Genomic DNA, 21,275 nt, shown 5'->3' with positions numbered 1-21,275 from the left:
CATGCTAAATTCACCATGACTTGTTTATGTTTTTGCGATGTTGAGTTTAAATTACAGATGTATTACTAAGTCTATCACATACTGCTGATGGATCCTACAACCAAAAACATCATAAACAGCATATACACTTTCATCTAATCCTACATTTCTGTCAAAAACATTAATGTAAAACATATTGTTATTCAAATGAGGAACAATGCATTGACTCTGGGCTCACTGTTGCTGCCTAGTGGTTGTACAGTAGGTGTTACAGTGAATGTGCCTTCTTTATCTTTAATATCTTACAAAATGGATGTTTAAGAAGCATCAAACTGGTGTTGAAGGTCGCATGCAGGAAACCAAATTAAACCTGAGAGGAAACAACTTGGATAAGGCTCTCATGGACAAAACTAGTCAGCTCTGTTTTGGTTTTATTGCAGACCAATGCTTAGTAGTATTGTTGACTCAGCATAGATAAGTGTTCCAGTAATGGGAAGGACTGCAAGAGGATGAAGCTGCTCTCTTACTTTGTAACCTTCCCTTGAATCCTAGCTCTTGACACAAGCTCTTGCCACACTGTTTGAAGAGCTCTCAGTATCTAGTTTTGGGATTTGGTTATCAGACGTGTCACTATCTGGAATTTGGGAACACTTTGTCTACATTTACCTTTCGCAGTGTGACCCCACAGATAGAGTTTGTTATCTGTTTGTTATCTTTCTTACTGCAGTTAAGGCAAACACATACTACACGTTAGGACTGTGCAATAAAATTAATAATTTATTTGCAAGTGTTTTTTTTTTGTTTTTTTTAGCTATGTTGCCTAGCTCCCTACCAGTCGCCCATATTTGATTCAATATGCTAGCTTGACATGTGCTAATGTTTTCTTCCCCCCACCCCCTTTCTCCTCTCATTCTCTTATGTTTATCCTGTTTGTGGAACACCCGTCCCATCATCACCTCCGCCTTCCCTTCCTCCTCTTCACCTTCTTCCTTTACTTCCTGACATGGTCCATCATTCCTCCTCCTCTTCCCGGTGGTGTGCAGAGTACACTGCTCGTATCCGAGACATCAGTGACAGACAGAGCATTCCTGAGCTCGGCCACCGCCGCCGCTCTCTCTCCTTCAGCGGTTGGTCCTCTGATGCACTGTGCCACCAACTAACATTAACTCATAACACCTCTGCATGTTGTGTGGTTGTGTGCTATATCTTGGTTCTCTCTCGCTTCCGCCCCCTATCTGTCCTTGCTCGTGTTTACTTCAGTGAGAGTACTTGCTTTTATAAAACTGCAGTTCATTTTAAAAATTATATTGTATTTTATTTTATTATATTATTTTATTGTTTTATTTTATTATTTAATTATATTTTAAATTATCTTAATCATTTTTATTTTATTAGTATTGCACTTGTTTAGGTTATCTGCAATATTATTATTATAAAATATTGTGACTAAATTCTAATTGGATGATAAATAAATAAAATAAATTTGTAATAAAAATCAAATAAAAAGTGTAAACTAAAGTAAATATTAAGGCATAGTTAACAGGAACATGTTAGATATTTTAAATATATTTTGAGGAATTTTTTTTTTGTGTGTTTTTTTTTTTTTTTTTTTTTTCTATGTAATGAAAGACCATTTACTTTTGTCATGGTTTTATCGACAAAAACAGTTAAAACAATCATAGAAATATCTTTTGTCTTCCACATAGAAAAAAAAAAGCCAGACAGGTTTGGACCAGAGTATAAGTAAATAATGACACAATATAAAATTTTAGTTGAACTATCTACCAAAGGAATAAACTTTAGGAGGTAACAGTTATTAGAAAAAAATAAGTTCCTTTTCCTATTTGTCATTGTTTTTCTTTTACTATTTTTTCTCTTTTTATTTCTCTCCTTACAGTGTTAACCCTCTTACTTAACCACTTACCTGTGCTGGATTTTATTCACCTTGTTTGGGTGGAATAACGGTTAACAGTAAAAGCTTTAGTTTGCTCCTTTGTGCTAGGTGACCTCTACAAACAAATTGCATTTGTATTATGTGTCGAGTTAAAGTTACACTGTAGCAGGACAAAGGCCAGTCTGTCTGGATCAACTGAGCCCATGTCACAAGATCCAGTCTGCCAGACCTGGGGAACAATACCAAGGCGAGCAGACACTGGCTTCATTCAAGGACTCTTCTTTACCTCTGTTTTAGCATTTAGATGAAGGACAAAGGGTAATAAATCCTCCCTGAGTCTGGAGACCATTATACCATCCTTATCTGCCACTGGGGAGTAAACGTCTCGTACACTGACTGCCTTCGGCCCCGTTCGAGGGCCCATGCGGGTTGTGTTCGGTAGCCAGTTACCAGGATGAATGTTTGTCTTGGATTTCTCCTGAGTCTGATCCAACCCATTACAGATATAACAATGGCATTAACAACACTATGGAGAGAAAAAGAGCAGTATATCCTGCTTCTCTGTGTAGATATCTCATTCACCTCATGCTGAATCCATGAGGTTTAGAAAGGAGTAAGCTATGCCAGAAAAAGAATAAACTTTTCTCTCATGGGTCTTTTATCTTATCTTATTTATTTATTTTTTATCTTAGAATACATTTATATTAGTTTTTCATCTTATATTATTAACAAAAATAATTTTTAATAGTTTCATTTTTGGGTGACAGTTACAACAATGCAGTGAATCCGTTAATAAGATTCAACTATTTGTCGTAATCACTCAGAATGTACTCATGATTTACTAAAGATATTAGGTAGGTACAGTAAATATTGCTGTTTATGTCGTTAAATTGGTGCATATTAATGCAACTTAACTACCCTTTTAGTGTATTTTACTTCTTTCATTAATCATTTTGAATCTAATAGTGTTTGTTTGGTTTAAATGATGGCTTGTTTGATTGAAAAAAAAAAAAGGTTTCTCAGTTACAGCAGCTTGAATCTATTAAGACAGTGTGATCACTAAGGTAACAGCACAGTTTGTCATGCACAGCTGTAGATCTGGCGTACTACATCTGTTTTGCATGTTTCCTCTCCCGACCTTGTCTGAAGTGACACTCGGGGATATACACCATATGATATCCCAGCACATCCAAGCGCTGGATTCATCGCTTCCTAGACCAGTCAGTTTTGGAATCTGCATGTTTGACATTGTCGTAGAAACCGCATGAATCTCATCCAGGCATGCAAATAGATTGCAGATGGAGTGTGAGCGTCCTCTTGAAGACCCTCCCTTTGTGACATCACTACTCTATTGTTCTGAAAGGCTTGTTTTGTGGGCAGAACTCCAGAAGCGGTTTAAACGCTGCCTGGGTGTCAGAGCGTCTGGCTAACGTCATGTTTAAGAACAAGGGTGGCCACTTGTCCAGAAGTGGAAGTGGTCAATCTCTCTCAAGTTGTTTCCCAGTGCACGTGAGGTTCTGATGGTCTGAGCTGTGGTCTGACCAAACCTATCAATCGTAGGCCGCGCTCAGGGAGCTAGTAAATATTTTGCTCAGCTGGTTGCCCGGTTTCCATGATATTCCACTCACTCCCACCAGAATGTATTAATGCTTTGCTCTGTCTCAAACTGAGTCCAGTTAAATGGGCCGTGTGTGACTGTACATACTTTTTCCTTATCTGTAAGTTGACAGTAAATTGTGAAATAGCTCTGCTTAAGCCTAGTGCACACCCCAGTACTGAAGAGAAATTGAAAGACTCACAAATTATTTTTTTCTGTGTTGCTATGTGGTTGCTATTCTGATTTGCTGTTTTCACATTCCTCTGTGGTTGCTAGCACTTCGAGTGGTTTCTAGGAAGTTGTTAGGGTGTTTGGGATGGTTGCGAATATCAAAAGAGTCAAAACATTCTGCATGATGTTCAAATCTCTTGATATGACTCCTTTTATGTAATTCTATGGAAAAGTAGCAGTAGCAGGTTTTTTAGATAGCATTCATGTTCATGTTTTCATTTCATCTTAGTCATTTCTATTTCCTATTTTTCCCTCCCTACAGGAGAAACACTAGCAACCCCCCAACACCAACTGCCTAGCAACCTACGCAAAGCATACTGGAGATTTTATTGAATGATTTAAAAAAATATATATATTCCTAAGACAATAATAATAGTGATGTTTGTCATAGAAAGCAAGTTAAATGAATGAATTGAGATGCATTTCATCTGCTTTTAGTTACCAAACGTCTTCAGTTATCCATTTCTTTCCTACTAGAGAAGACTTGCACAAATCCAGTTTTATTTACACCGTCATCTCTTCGTATGAAACAGAACGTGATGAAATAGGCTTGAGAGTTGCTTTGAGGCAGTTCCAAAGCTTTATCCAGAAGTACACCACTGAGTTTCTCTAATATTCCAGCTTTTTGTAATCTAGGCTGTTTGAATGAGAACATTGTTTGTAGCTCCAACAGGCTTTAATGTGGTGCGAATTGGACGTCAGTGCAGGTTTTGACAGAGAGTTAATTCTTCAGAGCTCATTGGCAGTTTTCCATGGATTTGTTCAAGGAGTATTTTGACATTTGGATATTTTTTTTAATTTGAAGTGTGATGAATGTTCTTCTGTAGGCGCTAATAGTTATCTGTTAGAGATGATGTCATGTATTTATTTTCTTGGCAGGAGTTCAGTTTGGTGAAATGTCACCAGACGAGGCTTCAGCTCCTGGACGGTGCCGGACTACCAGTGAGGGCCTTTCCCAAGATGAGAGCCCAACCCGAGGAAGCTCGGTCCGCTCCCCCATTCGCTGCATCTCACCCGAGCTGGCCAATACGATTGCTCTGAACCCTGGGGGACGGCCCAAGGAGGTAGACCAACTGAATGGACATATTTAAATTTTTCCCAGTATTAATCTCAGAAATAAATGTGGATTTATTTGTATATGGATATGTGTCCACCTGTCCTTCTTTCTCCAGAGACACATGCATAGCTACAGAGAAGCATTTGAGGAAATGGATGGGGGTCCCGTCAGCCCCCCTCCATTCGTTGGTGGTGAGGCCCTACCCCAAACCCCTGCCTTCCCTGTCTCGCCACAAACCCCTTACTTCAACCTGAGTAAGTTTCCCTGTTGGAGGAGGAGGGCGCCATAGAGCTGTAAAATCACTTCCTCTGTCAACGCTTTAAAAGGGTCACAGCCATCGCTGAATGTTGGTTCTGTTCATTTTGATGTTATCTGGAGAACATTCGAAATTCAAAGTGTAAACAGAGCAAGAAGTCAAACTGTCATCCATTTGGATGTTATTTGTATTGTATAGCTTTTAAAGTAACACTTTCGGTTTATATAGTGGCAGTGTTTCTAAACCTAGTGAACTGCCTACATAGGCAGCATCATAGGTGTGCTTTTAACACGAATGCTGTTCCAGAACATAGGCAGCATGATTATTACAGATTATAAAAGTGTCGTCACATTTACCATTGCTGGGCGAAATACAGGCTTTCCAATCAGAATCCTTGCAATTGGGAATTTTGTGTAAGGGTACAAATGTTTACCAGGTAGATTTCGCTCATGCTCAAGTTGATCATGCAAATTATGCTTGGTTTAAAAATTACTTCAGTGTGAGCTGTGCTTCATACATCTCTACGCTAATGATAATGGACAATGGACATTTTTTTGAAATGTGACCACACCTTAAGGCTGCATCGCTTATATCCTTCACAGAGAAGATGCATTGCAATTAAATGTGTCAATAATCCATCCAAGATGGTGGAGAATTCGTGATAAATGTTAATTACAAATATTAGTGACTGAAAGTACTGATAAAAATAGTTAAAACTGGGTTACCCATGATTTTAGTTTTTATTCTTATAATGTTTCACCATTAGCTTAGCAACATGCTAAGACTCAATTTATATCAATTGTGAGTCACGTTTTACGTGCATAGCACTATTTGTATGATTTGCTGCCCATGTAGAGTGTTCCAATTGCTCACTTATTAGGGTTGGGATGCAGCAAGAAAAAAAATAGGGTTGGGATACAGCAAGAAAGCTCACTAGGTTTTGGAACAGAGCCACTATGTTTCATAATTAGCACATCAGAATAGTGGTGGGTGTTTTTGGTTTTTTTCCGTAAAAGAATCTTTTGGGCTAACATTACATTAACACACTGTCTATAAGCCAACGTGAGGTCTGGCAGCAGTTAAATCCAACCCTACCTCGGGGTGTTTGCGTGAGCCAGTAGATATCATTAACAGATGCTATAGTTCATTCACATGCTCTCAATGTTAAAGATGTGTGGCCTCTGTTTGAGTGATAACACACACTTTGTGTTGGCTCATAGACATGCATAAGTGCTCAGATCAGAAAGACCCCGCTCTCACTTGCTCCCCAGCAATTCCCAACGTCTGAGGGTCTGAGAAGTGTTTTTTGTCAGCAGTTTCTCTAGCCTCCACAGTCATTGTATCTCAATCCAAGAACAAGCACATTTGCGCCTCAGGTTTCATGTTCAGATGGATTTCTCCAGTATAGAGATAGCTTTGGTTTTTATAACCTATTGCTTCATCTTCCCCTCCAGCATACTGTCCCTACAGGTTTAATATAATGTCTCTTGTAAAAGTCTGTAGCCTCTTTACAAGGTTAGATGCACACAATGTTAAGCAGCTCTGTTTTTCTTGGACTTTCAGAGCATTTTTTCTCACCAGACACCTCATTTGAAATATATTCAAGTCATTTTCTTTAGCTGACATCTTACACCAAGGCCACTTCGCATTCGAAGCTCTTCAGACTAGTTCTGCTACCATGAGCACCTAGATGTGGCTTCAGAGAACAAAACGGAGCTTCAGCCTACAATAACACAAAACATAATCAATCAAATCTTGTCCTTGTGTGTTACATTATCCCAGGATATTTAATGGACATTAGGACTGAACAAATATTTTCAATATTCATGATATATTTGTGAGGCTTATTTGGCCATTTCAATAGATTTCATTAGAGTAGTTTTGTAATCCCTCTTTGTCTAAACTTTTAAGTATGAGAATGAGACTTAGAATGTTGGCGTTAGAATTGTTAAAGCTACACTGTGTAATTTTTTAAGTTGATTCTTAGCAAAAAACACTTTGTTCTTTCAAAATGATATGTGCTCATTAATGTGTAATTACTTGTACCAACTAATCAAGTATTCTCGTAAGCGTAGAATCTGCCATTTAGAATACATACGAGCGAGTTGCTCGAATGGCGGCAGCCATGTTGCGCCTCCATCTTGAAAATACATTAGCCAAAGAGGGACATACCTGGAAATTCAAGCTTCGCCTTTCGCGTTTTTACACTCAGTGGCACCGTGACGAATGCGAGGGGGAGATTACTCGCGACTGCCGGCAGATTTGAAATAATACGGCCACCGTAGGAGTTAAAACGCCCTCGGAATGGGAGGGGCTAGAAAGTAATATTTAGTTGGTAGTCATAAACAATTTTACCGCTAGATGGGAGAAAATCCTACACAGTGTAGCTTTAAGTTTGAGTCAGTTTAAACAGCCTGTTTAAAGAATGAATTCGAACTCTCCCCATTGCATGTTTGTGTGTTAAAATATTTTAGTTAAAATATATATATAGGTAACTATTGCTGTTTATAATATTATAATTTTAACTTTAGTCAAAGAAAATTTTTTGATTTATTTAAATCAATCATTTCAAACTTCAGACAATTTGAATTTGATTCAATTAATAGATTCATAACTCAGATTCAACAATCAAATCTGCATAGCATTTTTCATTTATTAAAATGTTTTTTAGTAAAAAATACATGCCTTTTTATTTTATAATTAGATTTGTACTGTATTTTACTTTTTGACTTAAATATTTTAATGTATTTTCCAGTATTGACTGTTAAAATGGTTGAAATTATCCAAAATGATTGAGAGAAAAAAGTAATTTTAGAGCAAATACATAAATATCAAGATATATTGAACATCATCAAATGTCTGAAAAAAAAAAAAAAAAATCCCCTTAGTGAACATCCTCAGCATACTGTTATGAGGTTCATTCAAAAGATCTGCTCACGTTATATGTAGAACTTTCTGAAGTGGTTCTGTTGGATTCCTGGGGAGCAGGTGACCCATAGGGGCTCTATTTCTGTTCGGAGATTGACAGACACTCACATGCTCCAATAGCCACTTTCTGGTAGCACGTTTCTGTGGCTCCCTCCTCCTGCAGAGAATGAGAGGCTGGAAAAGCTTCTCTACACAACCCCCCTCCCCTTCTCCATGTGTCCAATGCTGAGGCACTTATTCTGCCAAACAAAGAATTGATTTGGATTCTTTGGTAAGTGGAGGATGCATGTGTGTCCGCAATGATGTCAACTTGGCCCTGCCAAATCGCAAGCAAATGCTCTGCCTTACCCAGAATGCATGTGGAGAGCAGCCTTGAAGAGCACACACTTACCCAAACACATCATGATCTTATCTGAAGTAGTCATTTCTAAATACAGGTGTAAACAGGGCATTGTGATTCAATCACTCAGACCACAATCAGGCTACGTTCACACTGCCGAGCCTTAGCGCTCAATTCCGATTTGTTGCTCGGATCCGTTTTTTATTTCTTTTTTTTTTTTATAGTTGTTCTTATTGTTGTTTTAAATGTGGCCAATATCAGATTCCAGTGTGAACAGATCATCGTCCTGGACTGACCCGCATGCGCAAAACAACTATAATAAGATGACACGCATCATACTGTCATGTGGAAGCAAACACGGAGAATATTATAGTAAGAGATTACGCATATATTTACAAGTGATCTGCCTTGGAAGCCAGCGAAATTATGCGAAGGTAATATAAAAAACTAAGACAATGATGCAAAAAAAATGAGTTTTACACTATATAGAGCTGCCTGTCACTGTAATACTTAAAGTTCAATGTCCTTCACTTGACTACCTTTCGAAACGGTCTTGATAACATTCAGTTATGTAAATCTTTGAAGGGACTCCCATGAGCACAGAATTGTGCCGAATGTTACTCTGGAGTGATGTAAAAGTCGCATGAATTCTGATATGACCATTTAGACTCATTGCAAAACATCTGACCTATATCGTATTTAGTACCACATATGGAAGTGGCCAAAATCGGAATTGAAAAGATCAGATTCCATGTGGTTTGTGTCATTCACACTGTCATGACAAAAATAGATGAGCAAACAAATCGGATTTGGGCCACATTTACCTGCAGTCTGAACGTAGCCTCAGAGGACTGCCTGTTCACCTGTCAATCAACTACTGCAGCAAAACAAGGCTTTTAAACTATGCAAATGATCAAGCATGATAGAATAAGATTGTTCCACTCAAAGCATCATATTTGGGGTGCAATGTGAATTGCATTATGCATTCTGCTCTGACACATTTCAGAATGCAACAATACACAAAATTGAGTATTAGGCTAAGTTTTTTTTTAGTTTTTTTGTTACATTTTTGTTCTTTTTTAGAGACGTTTTTTTAAAACACAAAATCCTCCCTTTCTTCAAGTGTGCTGCTTTCCACAGCTCTGTGGTCACATCACCATTTATTTTCCCCATTTGTGTGTTCGCACCATTCTTTTTTTTTGCTGGGCACCTTTGTTTATTCGTTGTTTTTGAGTCACCCGTCATGTTGTTCGTAGCATTTGTTGTGTAGTGAGGTCTTGAATGTTTTCAATGTGACGTTTTGGAGATCTGTTCAGCTGAGGTGTATTCTGTCTGCATGATCTGTCTTGTTTTCGTTCTTTTGACTGGGCATCGTTACAGCGAGTGTTAATCACATCGTTAACTCTTTTAAAGAGGCGCTTGCACGGCCTTGCCACAGAGCATGAGACATTAGCTCATTCCCCAGCCATGTCACATACTGAAATAGCCACCTCAGTCTGCTGTCTTTAAAAGCTCAGTGTGTACCACGGCAGTCTCTCAAAGGCTCTTGATCTGGAAGTTGGTCTCTTTGATAAGATTGTCGAAAGCTAATGCATTGAAGATGAAAGTGGTACACACAGATCTGTATTATAAGGTCTAAGGAACAGAAACATACTTTGTGCAAGTACGCAAATGCAGACATGAATGGTTGGCAAAAGCATCGCTGGCGTGACAAACCTCAGTACTCAAGGGGGGGATAGAGTTACCTTCAAATGTCTGTGCCATTAACCAGATGTGTGTTGGGCTTTTCAAGTAGCTAGTTAAAAACATAGCGAGACCAATATAGCACACCTTTGCAGCATTACATAATACAATATGAATCGCTGTCTGGCGTATTTCAGAACTAGGGCTGTTTAATTTAGTACAATTAATTATGCAAATGTTAATTTGTTAAAAATACACATTTAACCTGTTAAAAAAAAAAAAAGAGAAAAAAAAACGTTCATATGCGATTCTCAATGTGTGAACTGTCCAAATGAATTTTTAACTAAATTGGAAAATGGATAAAGAAAAACAATTATATATATATAATCGCAACTAACATAAAAGTTTGTTTATACAATATTTGTGTGTGTGTGTGTATATATATATATATATATATATATGTGTGTGTGTGTATGTGTATATGTGTGTGTATACATATGTACACACACATATATAAACAAACTTTTATGTTAGATGCAATTAATCACAATTAATCGATTTGACAGCACTAATATATATTGTATATACATATGTACGTGCAGGATGCGTTCTTGCATTCAAAAAGTGCCGAGTGCAGAAATACGTGAAATCAAGCTTGTCAAGCTATAATCATTTGCATTGACGTACTTGCTTATAGAGTATGTTTTGTGCTGAAGGCTTTAGGTGATAACACTCTGAATAATACAATTCTTTGTGTGCTCTGTGTCGCTTTAGGTCGATCTCCTCCGGGATTGGCTAAAACACCGTTGTCCTTCCTGGGCCTGAAGCCCCACAATCCTGCTGAGATCCTGCTCCACCAGGCGGGCTCAGGTGAGACTTTACACACACATACAGAAATGCACATGCAGACACTCGTCTAAGACTTGCTCCTTAAAGGGAGATCAAATGCATCTTGTGGGCCATATATCAAAATATCCTTTCAGTTCTCCCTCTCAAAGTGTTTCCCCTTCTCCTTTTCTCGTCTCTTGAGCCGTGAGCTCATACATCTTTAAATGGATTGCTGTTTTCTGTTCATATGCGGTTATATTGGGATCATTTTACTGTGCTCTGTTAACTTTTGTGTGTGTGTGCTGCCTTTTGCATTTATTTGAAAATTCAGTAAACAGCAATACTGTGAAATATTATTAGAATTTAAAATAATAAATTATAGTTTTTATATTATGATAGCAAGGCTGAATTTCCAGCATCATTACTCCAGTCTTCAGTCACATGATCCTTTAGAAATCATTCTAATATGCTGATGTTCTGCTCAAGAAACTTTCTTATTATTATCAATGTTGAAAACAGTTGTGCTGTTAAATATTTTTGTGGAAACTGTGATAAATTTTCTTCAGGATTATTTAATTAATATAAAGTACAAAAGAACAGCATTTTTTTTAAATAGAAACCTATAGTATTATAAATGTATTTACGGTCACTTTTGATCAGTTTAATGCATTCTTGTTGAATAAAAGTATTAATTTCTTTAAAAAATCTTTCTGACCCCCAATGTTTTGAATGGGAGTGTTTCTGTGAGGAACAGAAAAGACATTCCCATAATTTTCAAGTGGAAATTGTCCATCCAAGATGGTGCAGTCTAGTTTAATTGAATTACAAATGGACTTGTACATAATTTTATTCTTATTAGAGTATCATGTTTTTAGTTTAGCATCATGTTAACACCAAACTCAATCAAAATAATAAATAAAATAATACTGTGTATTTCAGAGTTGCTATCAAAGTTGAGAGCTAAAAACTGGTCAGTTATGAGGTTCCATTTCAGTTAGGATGTTCCCTTAGTAGACAACAAGTCTGCTGTTTTTGGAACAGAGCCCTTTTTAAACCGATTACCCGTTCTCTTTGTCCTAAGGATATATTTCATCATATCATAGAAATGATTACTTTTAATCTTGGTATTAGCAAGCTCAGCAAAAAATATTATTTGATAAATTGTTTCTTTCAATTCAAAGCAGTAATTTGTCATGTCTTCCGGGGTGAACCTGATGAAAACATGTCCACATTTCTTTTTCTTTATCATTTCTTATTTCTTTCCTTTGAATTTCGGGGTGATATATGACCCGGTCTTGTCTCGGCAGGTTTGGTGAGATTCATCCTGAGGCCAGCGGGCGTAAACTATGTCGTTTTTGTAGACTCTGAGGTAACAGGATCCCATGGGGAGTTGCGGAGACTCTTTAGTTTAGAACAAGTTCTCATGCAGGGCTGATTTTAGCATCGTTCCTGAGGGAGTTAATTTGAGGCCTGCTAAAACAAGAGCAATACATACGGTAAACACGCTAACATTATTACGAGATGATGTGTCACAGGGGCTTCTTTGTCCTACTATAGTTAGGTTAAATGATGTCATGTGCTTATTGATGATAAGGCCTGTTACTTCTGGTATTTTAATGTCTACTGTGGCCTGCTGGTATTCGGAGCAGCAAGAAATGTGAATGAAGATTACATTGTTTTCTTTGGTTGCATTTCCCTCTTTTTGTTTTCTTAAAAGTAATAATTCACCCAAATGTGAAAATGTCCTCTTTGTTTTTTCACCCTCATATCGGTACAAATGATTTCCTTCTGTAAATTACAAAAAGAGATAAAATGCACAAGTCATATGCCCCTTAAAAAAAACACACAAAAAAAAACACAATTACCTTCCAATTTCCTGATACGGAAACCAAACAGATTGTGCTTTTGTGTTTACGGAAGATATTAATTTAGGCATGACGGTCAGTAAATAATGACAAAGTGTTCAACTATCAACTACCCATTTAAAATAACGATTATCTACACTATTATACACTATCTTCTCTACGTCTCTTTGAACTTCTAAAATTTCTGTCTTATGATTTATTCTTCTGCCTTCGGGAAAACAGAGAGTGAGGATGAGGAAGGTAAGAATATACCAGATTTAGAATTAGTGTTACTGTACATACAAACGACTTCACCTTCTGCTTTTTTTATTTTTATTTTTTTTATCTTATACATATAACAGTCGTCTACATTTACTCATCTCTCTCAAATCAATTTATCATGCTGGTCAAGCAACATAAACCATGGTTCACCTTAATGAAGTTTCTTCATGAATCAGGGTCAGATGTAAACAAATAAATAAAAATTATATATATATATATATATATATATATATATATATATACATTTATAAAAATAATATTGATTATCTAAACCTACTCATTTCCATCAATGTTCATTTAAAGCAACTAATATGATCAAGTCATGTTTTGGACATCTGTTTTGACTCTTGTAATATTTTGTGCTCACTGGTATTTTTCCCTTTGTCTGTTTGCCAGAGCCTCGTAGCTATGTGGAGTCTGTGGCCAAAGCGGCAGCAGTGTCAGGTGGGCCGCCAGCATCGCCCGTGTCTCCAACATATGACAGTGACAGCTTAGCTCGTCCTGTCGGGCCTTCCCATGCCTACAACACTCCTCTGTCCTCCAGCAGCCCCATTCAGAGCCCAGACGCAGTGTAAGTGACCACCGCCCGAGTGTTTATACAGTAGTAGTATTATTTATATACTTTCATAACATGTATTGATATATTTTTTATATTTTCATTTTAATAATTGTATGACCTTTTGTAAATTTTTTAATAAATATTTTTCTATTTAGCTTTAATTTTTATTTCATTTTCAGTTTGAGTAATTTTTAAAGTTTTTAATCTGATATTAATATTTTATTTTATTTCAATGACAAAAAAAATAAAAATAATTTCAATAGTTTTAGTTTTAGTTAATAACAACACTGGTTTCATACTTCATACTTTTGAGTAGTGGTGTAAATTTGGTCCACTTTGCAGCTTATTTTAGTATCCAGAGACTGCTGAAATTTTATAATTTTCATTCAACTCACATATCATTAGGAGATGTTTTTGATATGTATATGCATTTTATATAAGTAGCCTGTTATATTGTTATAAAAAATCTCATTCATTTATAAGCTATCAGAATTGCATCTTACTTTTGACCATATTAAAAAATCAGCAACACCAACAAATTGCATATTTTTGCTCAGTTTTGGCCTCTCAATAAAATTAAGGTGTTTTTTTTTCCTTCTCGAGTGTAAGCTTCATATTCTCAATATATCATATAAGCTATAAATGCCTTATGTATCAAACATGATACTCAACAAGTGTTTTTATTTTTGTCGAACGATTAAATAAACTTCCATTTAAAAAAATAGACTATTATTTCACATATCAGGTTTTACAGGGTTAATGTCAAGTGTAAAGGGGGCCATACTAGTGCATATTTTATAATAATTCTAGTTCTCTTATTTTGTGGTCTTTCAGTGAAAGCACATTGGCCGATAGCGGGGTGGGAATGAATTCTTTGTCCCAGGCTACTGTTGACTCCGTCCTTCACTCCCAGCCTTCCGACAGAACATACCAAACACCCACACCCTCATACCCCTCCTCCAGCAGCATGTTTGGCATCACCCCCGATATCAGCCCGTCGCTGCCAGGGCCTGTGCAAAACAACATCACAACCATCCAGCCACTAACCGGTAGCCCTGGCACAAGACACCACACTGTCCTGCCCGACATAACGTCCGCTTACAACCTTCAGCACAGACTAGCCAATCAGGACGGCCCCGTTCTGGGCCAACAGCCGACCCCGGCCAACGGGCATCTGCCTGGAATGTCTGTCAGTCCCATGCAAGGAAGACACACCATGGTGACCCAGGGAACGCAGAGCAGCCCGATGCTGTCCAGACAGTATCCTGTCCCCCACGGGACTCAGAGTAGTCCGATTCTCAACAGGCAGCCTATGGGACAAGCTGTCCAGAGCAGCCCGGTCCTCAACCGACAGGCGTCCCTCAACCAACCGATCATTCTGCCTAACCAAAGCAGCCCGGTGTTGAGTAGACAGCCGTCCGTTACCCAGCCCAACCAGGGCAGCCCCGTCCTGAGCAGGCAATCCTCACTCACACATCCCAGTCAGGGCAGTCCCATTCTGGGACACCACACGTCCATACCGCAGGGTAGCCCCAGTCTGGACAGGCACCCGATGTACAGCGGCTACACCACCCCGGACGAGCGTCACGGAGCCCTGTCCCGCCAGAGCAGCTCCTCTGGATACCAGCCTCCATCCACACCTTCTTTCCCAGTCTCTCCGGCCGGATACACAGAGGGAATGGGATTCAGACAGGGCAGCCCTGCCCTCCAGCCTCAGCTCCCCGAGAAGAGACGCATGTCCAGCAGCGATCGCTCCAATGGCGGACTGTCCTACGGAACGCTCAACGGGAAGATGTCCTCGCCGGTGTCCAGTGGCGGCAGCACTCCAAGCGTTCATTTCTTCAACACGCTTCCTGATTTCTCCAAACTTAACATGTGCGGTAAGACTTTATGAAGATAAATTCCACTAGGTATCAGTTGAAATGGAATGCCTTTAAATTCTGTTTCAGTTAACAATGCAAGAAGGTTGCATTGCCATTTGAATGTAAATAAGATCATATATATTAAAAATTTATATTAAAAATTATTTTAATTCTACACAACTGCTAGTAGTGTAGTTTTTAATACATTTAATTGTCATTATGAATTAATCATAAACATTAAAGCCATCTATATAATTTTGTATTGTATTACATTGAGTTTTGGATATTATTTATAATAAATATACAATACCGTTGAAAAGTTTGGGTGAAGTAGGATATTTTTTCTTGAAGGAAATTAATACTTTATTTGATCAAAAGTGTCAGTAAACACATTTATAATGTTACAAAAGATTTCAAATAAATGCTGTTCTTTTGAACATTCTATTCATCAAATAATAAAGATTCCAAAAAAAAAAAAAAAAAAAAGTTCTGAAAAGTTGAACTGACTCAAATCAGCATATTAGAATGATTTCTGAAGGATCATGTGACACTGAAGACTGGAGTAATGATGCTGAAAGTTCAAGCTTTGATCGCAGAAATATATTACATTTTGAAATATATTACCCCAAACTATTAATAAATAAACTTTATGGACCATAGTAGAGATATGAAAAGCGGACTCAACATATTCAGATATTAGAGCATGTCTCAATATATCAGAAGATGTGTAATAGCGCCCCCTACTCTATAACATTGAAAAACATGAAAATTCCATCAATGGGGAAGCGTTGTGTCATAAATTACAGAAAGTTCCATCAATGGCAGGGAAAGAATGAATTAGACAACAATGAATATTCCTGAAAATATGTGCCCATAAATACTACAGATAAGTGCCCATAAAATAACATTATGTAATTGTTTACATGTCACAGACTATTTCTTCTTGCATTTCTTCTAGTATAGTACTAAAATATCATTCTGTCCTTAATATTTTTATTATGCACCAACCATTTTCTCAGAGAAGAGATTTGAAGCTGTGCTGTATTACAGATATGCTATGCTGCATCTCTAACAACACCGTTTAGCTGTGACTGTATTCACATATACATTCAGCCTCCTGTACTTTATTGTAATAATACATGGTGTTATGGGCTGTAAGAAACTTGTGCTTATTATAGGTGTTGCTGTCAATAATTTAATAAGACACTGATGATCCTGACAGTAATTTTAAACAGGTGTGTGTATTAGTGTAGTTTTGAAAGAGTAGTGCATTCATTAGCTTAGGCATACTAAACTAATATCTATTTACAGCTGATGGACTGCTAAATAAAGTGCATATTTCATTCTCCAGATGGAAGTCCAGAGACTAGGCTGAACGTGAAGTTTGTCCAGGACACGTCCAAATACTGGTATAAAGCCGATATTTCCAGAGACCAAGGTAAGGACGCAGTATATGTATGTTCCAGGGTTAATTTATCTATATTTAGACCCCCAAATGGAGGCTCATAACTCCCATAAACAGTAAAATATGTCTCACGCCACCCTATATGAGGTCAATCTCTGTTGGTCTCCACATCTGGTTCTCCTCCGTGCTCTTATTGGATTAGATCATCTGCGTTGGAGACCTCTCTAAGCGCAAGCACATGCAGTGACATCACACGTCATTGGACATATGTGCTTAGTTAAATCCAGCGAACATCTGCATCTGTTGCTTCATTAACTTGTCTTAACGATAACGAATAAACCTCCTTAGCAAGGTTTTTCTTTCACTCACTCCCTATCTCTGTGTGTTAAACTGCGGGGGACATTGCAGCAATTTGTTAACATATTATAGCCTTCACCTTCACATCTCCAACTTGTGAATTACAGTATAATGGGGGTGGGGGGGGGGTACTTCTGCTGTATGCATATTTAAAAATCAATCATGTCATAAATCAATAGTACATCAACTTATTGCATGTAGGGCATTTTAACAAAGCCTATGTCACTGTGATTTTTATTAATACTGTATTATTATATTGCATTATTAATGTAGCTGTTATTATTAATACAGGTTTTTATTAAAAAAAAAAGAGAGATTCATATAAAGTTTCTATTATCTATCCAGTGTCAGTATCTACTATATGTCCAGTGCTATGGACAAAATCTTCATATTTGCTGGTTATTATTGGGATTTTCACACACTAAACTGCACTTTTATAGCCTTTTTGGAAAGGATTTCTCTCTTTTTTTTCTTTTTTTTTTTTACATATATATGTACTATGATATTCTATGGAGATCTAACCATATCCTCCCTTGCTTTAGCGATCAACATGCTGAAGGATCAAGAGCCTGGAGCCTTTGTCATTCGGGACAGTCATTCTTTCAGAGGGGCCTACGGCTTGGCCATGAAAGTTTCCTCACCACCTCCAACAGCGCAGCCTACAAAGAAAGGTATTTCATGTGCCTCCTCCAGGCATGTGGCTAATGCAGATAATAATTTGCCAAATGCATTCCAGACAGGAGATCTGACCCCTCCTGGATCATAATCCTGTTGTGTCCTCAGCAGACACACAAACACACACACACACACACCCAACAACACACACTAAAACACATGCAGTTTCATGATGAAAACAAAAGTCAGTGGTTAACCTAGTTGTAAAACATCTACTCATTCCTTAACTCAATATTTTTCAATACAGCTTTCTGAAATAGTTGATTGTGATTTGTCAATCATCAAGCATAGCATCAGTTCTGGCAGGTCACGTTAGTCAAGCTTGCATCAGCCGACTCTCAGCTGATCCACGTCTACCTATAGGAATACAACGCCTATCACTGTATACATTTATAAGCTCCTTCAGTGTTATCAGCAGATATCGTGTTTCTCAGGAGTGATTACCCTCCTCCCTCCCCAGCTCCTCCTCTCCTCAGTCAGGATTTGGAATTCTGATTACCCCTGAATCAGACTAAAATTCTCTAATTATGTTGTACATTAAAATTAATTAATGATATCTGCATACATTCATGTTGGTTCTGTTCTGTTCACCCTAAGGGGGGTTATTGCTGCTCTTATCCATGCTAGGCTGCATGGATGCGCAGGGAGTTCTTGCCCGCCAATCCTAACTGTATGCTAATTGTCACTCGTATTTGAAGATAGTGGTCCTGACAGAAGTGACATTCTGTGGTCAAATATTTTTGTATAATGACAAAGTACATAATTGACCACTGTACCAGAAAACTGATTTCTTAAATTGCTGTGCTAGTTGTATGTCTCTTATACATGCTCTTCCTACTCATATAATTCCACATTTATTTATTTATTTATTTATTTACATTAAGTAAATAAAAATAAAATAAATAAATAAATGCATTTGCTTATGTTTATTATATTAAATAAATGAACACAAAGACATTTTTTTTTAATATCATGACAAAATTATTGTATTGCAAATATATTATTTCTTATTTTTCATTATTGCAGCTGGAGACGTCACTAACGAGTTGGTGAGACATTTTCTTATTGAGACGAGTCCGAAGGGCGTGAGACTGAAGGGCTGCCCTAACGAGCCATACTTTGGTAAATCAAACAATTTTCATTTTTGATGAAACAAAAGCTCTGTACTAAAACTATTGAGCCGTTTTAGGTGTTAGCATGTTGCTACATACATGCTCTATTTGAATTTAAATTTTTGGGTACACTATCCCTTTAATCAATTTTAATTCATTTTTGCATTTAAAAAAAAAAATATATATATATATATATATTTCACAGGATTTTTGCCTATGTTGCTTCCTTGCTCCACATGGCTCAGAACATTGACACAAGAATGATTTGTTGAATGTTCACTAATGTGAAAGCGCAATCTGTCAAGCTTGTAGAACATGCGTGTGTGGTTTTTGCTCTTCAGTACAAGTTAACATGTGAATCTTTCCCTTTAAATCAAGCTGTCCATGTAGCTTCCAGAAAGCTGTAGAACACATGTAGTCCAAACGACAGCATGGAAGCAGCTGAAATTATTAAGTACATCTCAAAGACGGCCCCTCTCTAATTTACTGTCTGCTGACCACATTACACGGAGGCCTAGTCTGTTCAATGGACAGAGCTGTCTTCTCCAATATACCCTGTTCCACATCAAATAAGGAGACATAAAAAATCAGGGCTGTGCCGTTTGCATAAGAGCTCAAACATCCTGTTATGGTAACCATTGCGTTGCGTGTTTATTATGAAAAGCAGAATAGACAAAGAAAAACTGTGTTGTGTGAGAACGAAAGCAGGTGTGGGGGAAATTTGGCAGGAATTCTGTGTTTTCGGGAATAACACTCATGTTAATAAATGTACAATAGTATCTAAGCTCCACTCCTCCAGACGCTGGAAGTCTGCCAGGACGCCCACTGCTCACAGAAACTCTTCACCCCAAACATGTCGTCATCATTTGTTCATCCTCATGTAATTTCAAATTAGTATGCTGTTATTTGTTCCTGTGGATACTAGGGGAGTTAGCCTGGTAATACCAAACTCTGCTACTTCGCTTTGCTTCGTAGAAAGAGTCTGGCATGGCATAATTGAAAAGAGTTTTCTTTCTCGCGGAGGCGGGGGGGCGCTTGTCTGAAGTTTAAAATCATTGGTTACCCGTAAGCCATTCACATAACGTTTGGTTATGGCGTGTGTTATGCGCATGCTCAGCCGCATCTAACTTCCACTGTAAACATGTATGATGCGAAAACAAAACCATCGAGCGAAATACCGGAGTGAACATGGCTCTGAACGACTTTTGCAGATTATGTGAAGTAAATCTACGCATCCACGGTACAATCAGCGTCTACGTCGTCACGGCTCTCAGCCCGCCCTCTGTTCGTTGATTGGCCGGCTGTTTTCAGGCCGGAGGAAAACGGAAAGCTATTACGCTGTTTCAGACTGAGTACAGAAGCGAAATGAAATTGAGCGGAAGTACGAAGTCTGACGTAGTCAGGCTATAGGGGAGTAACGGTTCTCGGTAAAAAAATCGAACCATACCGTTCTCCACCCATGGTTCGGCACGCACTTGCACCGCTGTTCGCCTTAAATTATCTTAATATGAGCAGTCATTTACGCCGTCATCACCCGGGTGTTGATAGCGCACAAGTGCAGGAGAGACCTGAACATCACATGATGCTATCTGTGTTTAAAATAAACTAATTTAAGCACTCATCCAAAGCGCACACACAGAAAGCTGCCTCTCAGACTGCACGCAAATATTGATTTCTCTTTTCAAGTCTTGCGCTTAAATGGACAAAATCACACAGAAATTGTCAACATGCCTGTCTTGGCAAGTATTCCTAGTCTGTTATGTCTTAAGTGAACTAAAACAGTCGAGAAAGACAACTTAAGTGTATCATTATCAGTGTACTGGATCCGTCCATTAGTCTTATGCCTGGTTTAGATTACAAGATTTTTGTGTCTGTTACGATAGTCACGGTGTCAGATTACACGATTTTGACTCCTAAAAATCTTGTCATGTCGTGGACAAGAAATATGTCAGACTACACGTTGCATCGCGAGCCGTCTCACACACACATTCACTCGCACATACACACACTCACTCATACACACACACACTCACTGTCGCTCGCTCACTCACCTCTCACACACAATCGCTCACTCGCACACACACAATCGCTCTCGCACGCACACACACTCACTGTCACTCACTTGCGCACACACACACACACTCGTTGTTGCTCGCACTCTCACTCACTCGCGCACACTCACTCTCGCTCACATACTCACTCACTCTTGACAGAACCCGTCGTGGAGGACCGTTAAAAAATTAAACATGCTAGTCTTTCTGTCATGATGTCGTGAAGCATCGCAGACGCGACGTAGGTTGTCGCCCACTATGACACACTATATGAGATGAAACGATCGAATCTTGCGTTCCGACGCCCGTTGTCGTTTACGAATCCCCACGACACC

The 21,275-nt window shown here is 38.2% G+C and overlaps 1 protein-coding gene across 16 annotated transcripts in view; it reads left to right on the top strand.

The window, feature by feature from the left end:
* The window catches only part of tns1b (tensin 1b), a 245,918-nt gene that overhangs the window by 211,786 nt on the left and 12,857 nt on the right, over positions 1-21,275 (top strand). For 10 of the 16 annotated variants that reach the window (XM_084123215.1, XM_084123206.1, XM_084123220.1 and 7 more), the window contains 8 exons: positions 4,581-4,765; positions 4,874-5,012; positions 10,740-10,835; positions 13,316-13,490; positions 14,313-15,358; positions 16,692-16,778; positions 17,645-17,773; positions 18,804-18,899. In XM_084123215.1, the coding sequence (XP_083979341.1) occupies positions 4,581-4,765; positions 4,874-5,012; positions 10,740-10,835; positions 13,316-13,490; positions 14,313-15,358; positions 16,692-16,778; positions 17,645-17,773; positions 18,804-18,899 (1,953 nt within the window). The remainder of the gene's footprint in view (positions 1-4,580; positions 4,766-4,873; positions 5,013-10,739; positions 10,836-13,315; positions 13,491-14,312; positions 15,359-16,691; positions 16,779-17,644; positions 17,774-18,803; positions 18,900-21,275) is intronic. The other 6 variants (XM_084123219.1, XM_084123216.1, XM_084123217.1 and 3 more) reach the window with 1 other exon arrangement.

Source organism: Abramis brama (assembly GCF_963993115.1).
Source record: "Abramis brama genome assembly, chromosome: 8".
NCBI lineage: Eukaryota > Metazoa > Chordata > Actinopteri > Cypriniformes > Leuciscidae > Abramis > Abramis brama.
The sequence above is the reverse complement of the archived record's forward strand: the minus strand, read 5'-3'. Positions and strand labels throughout refer to the sequence as shown.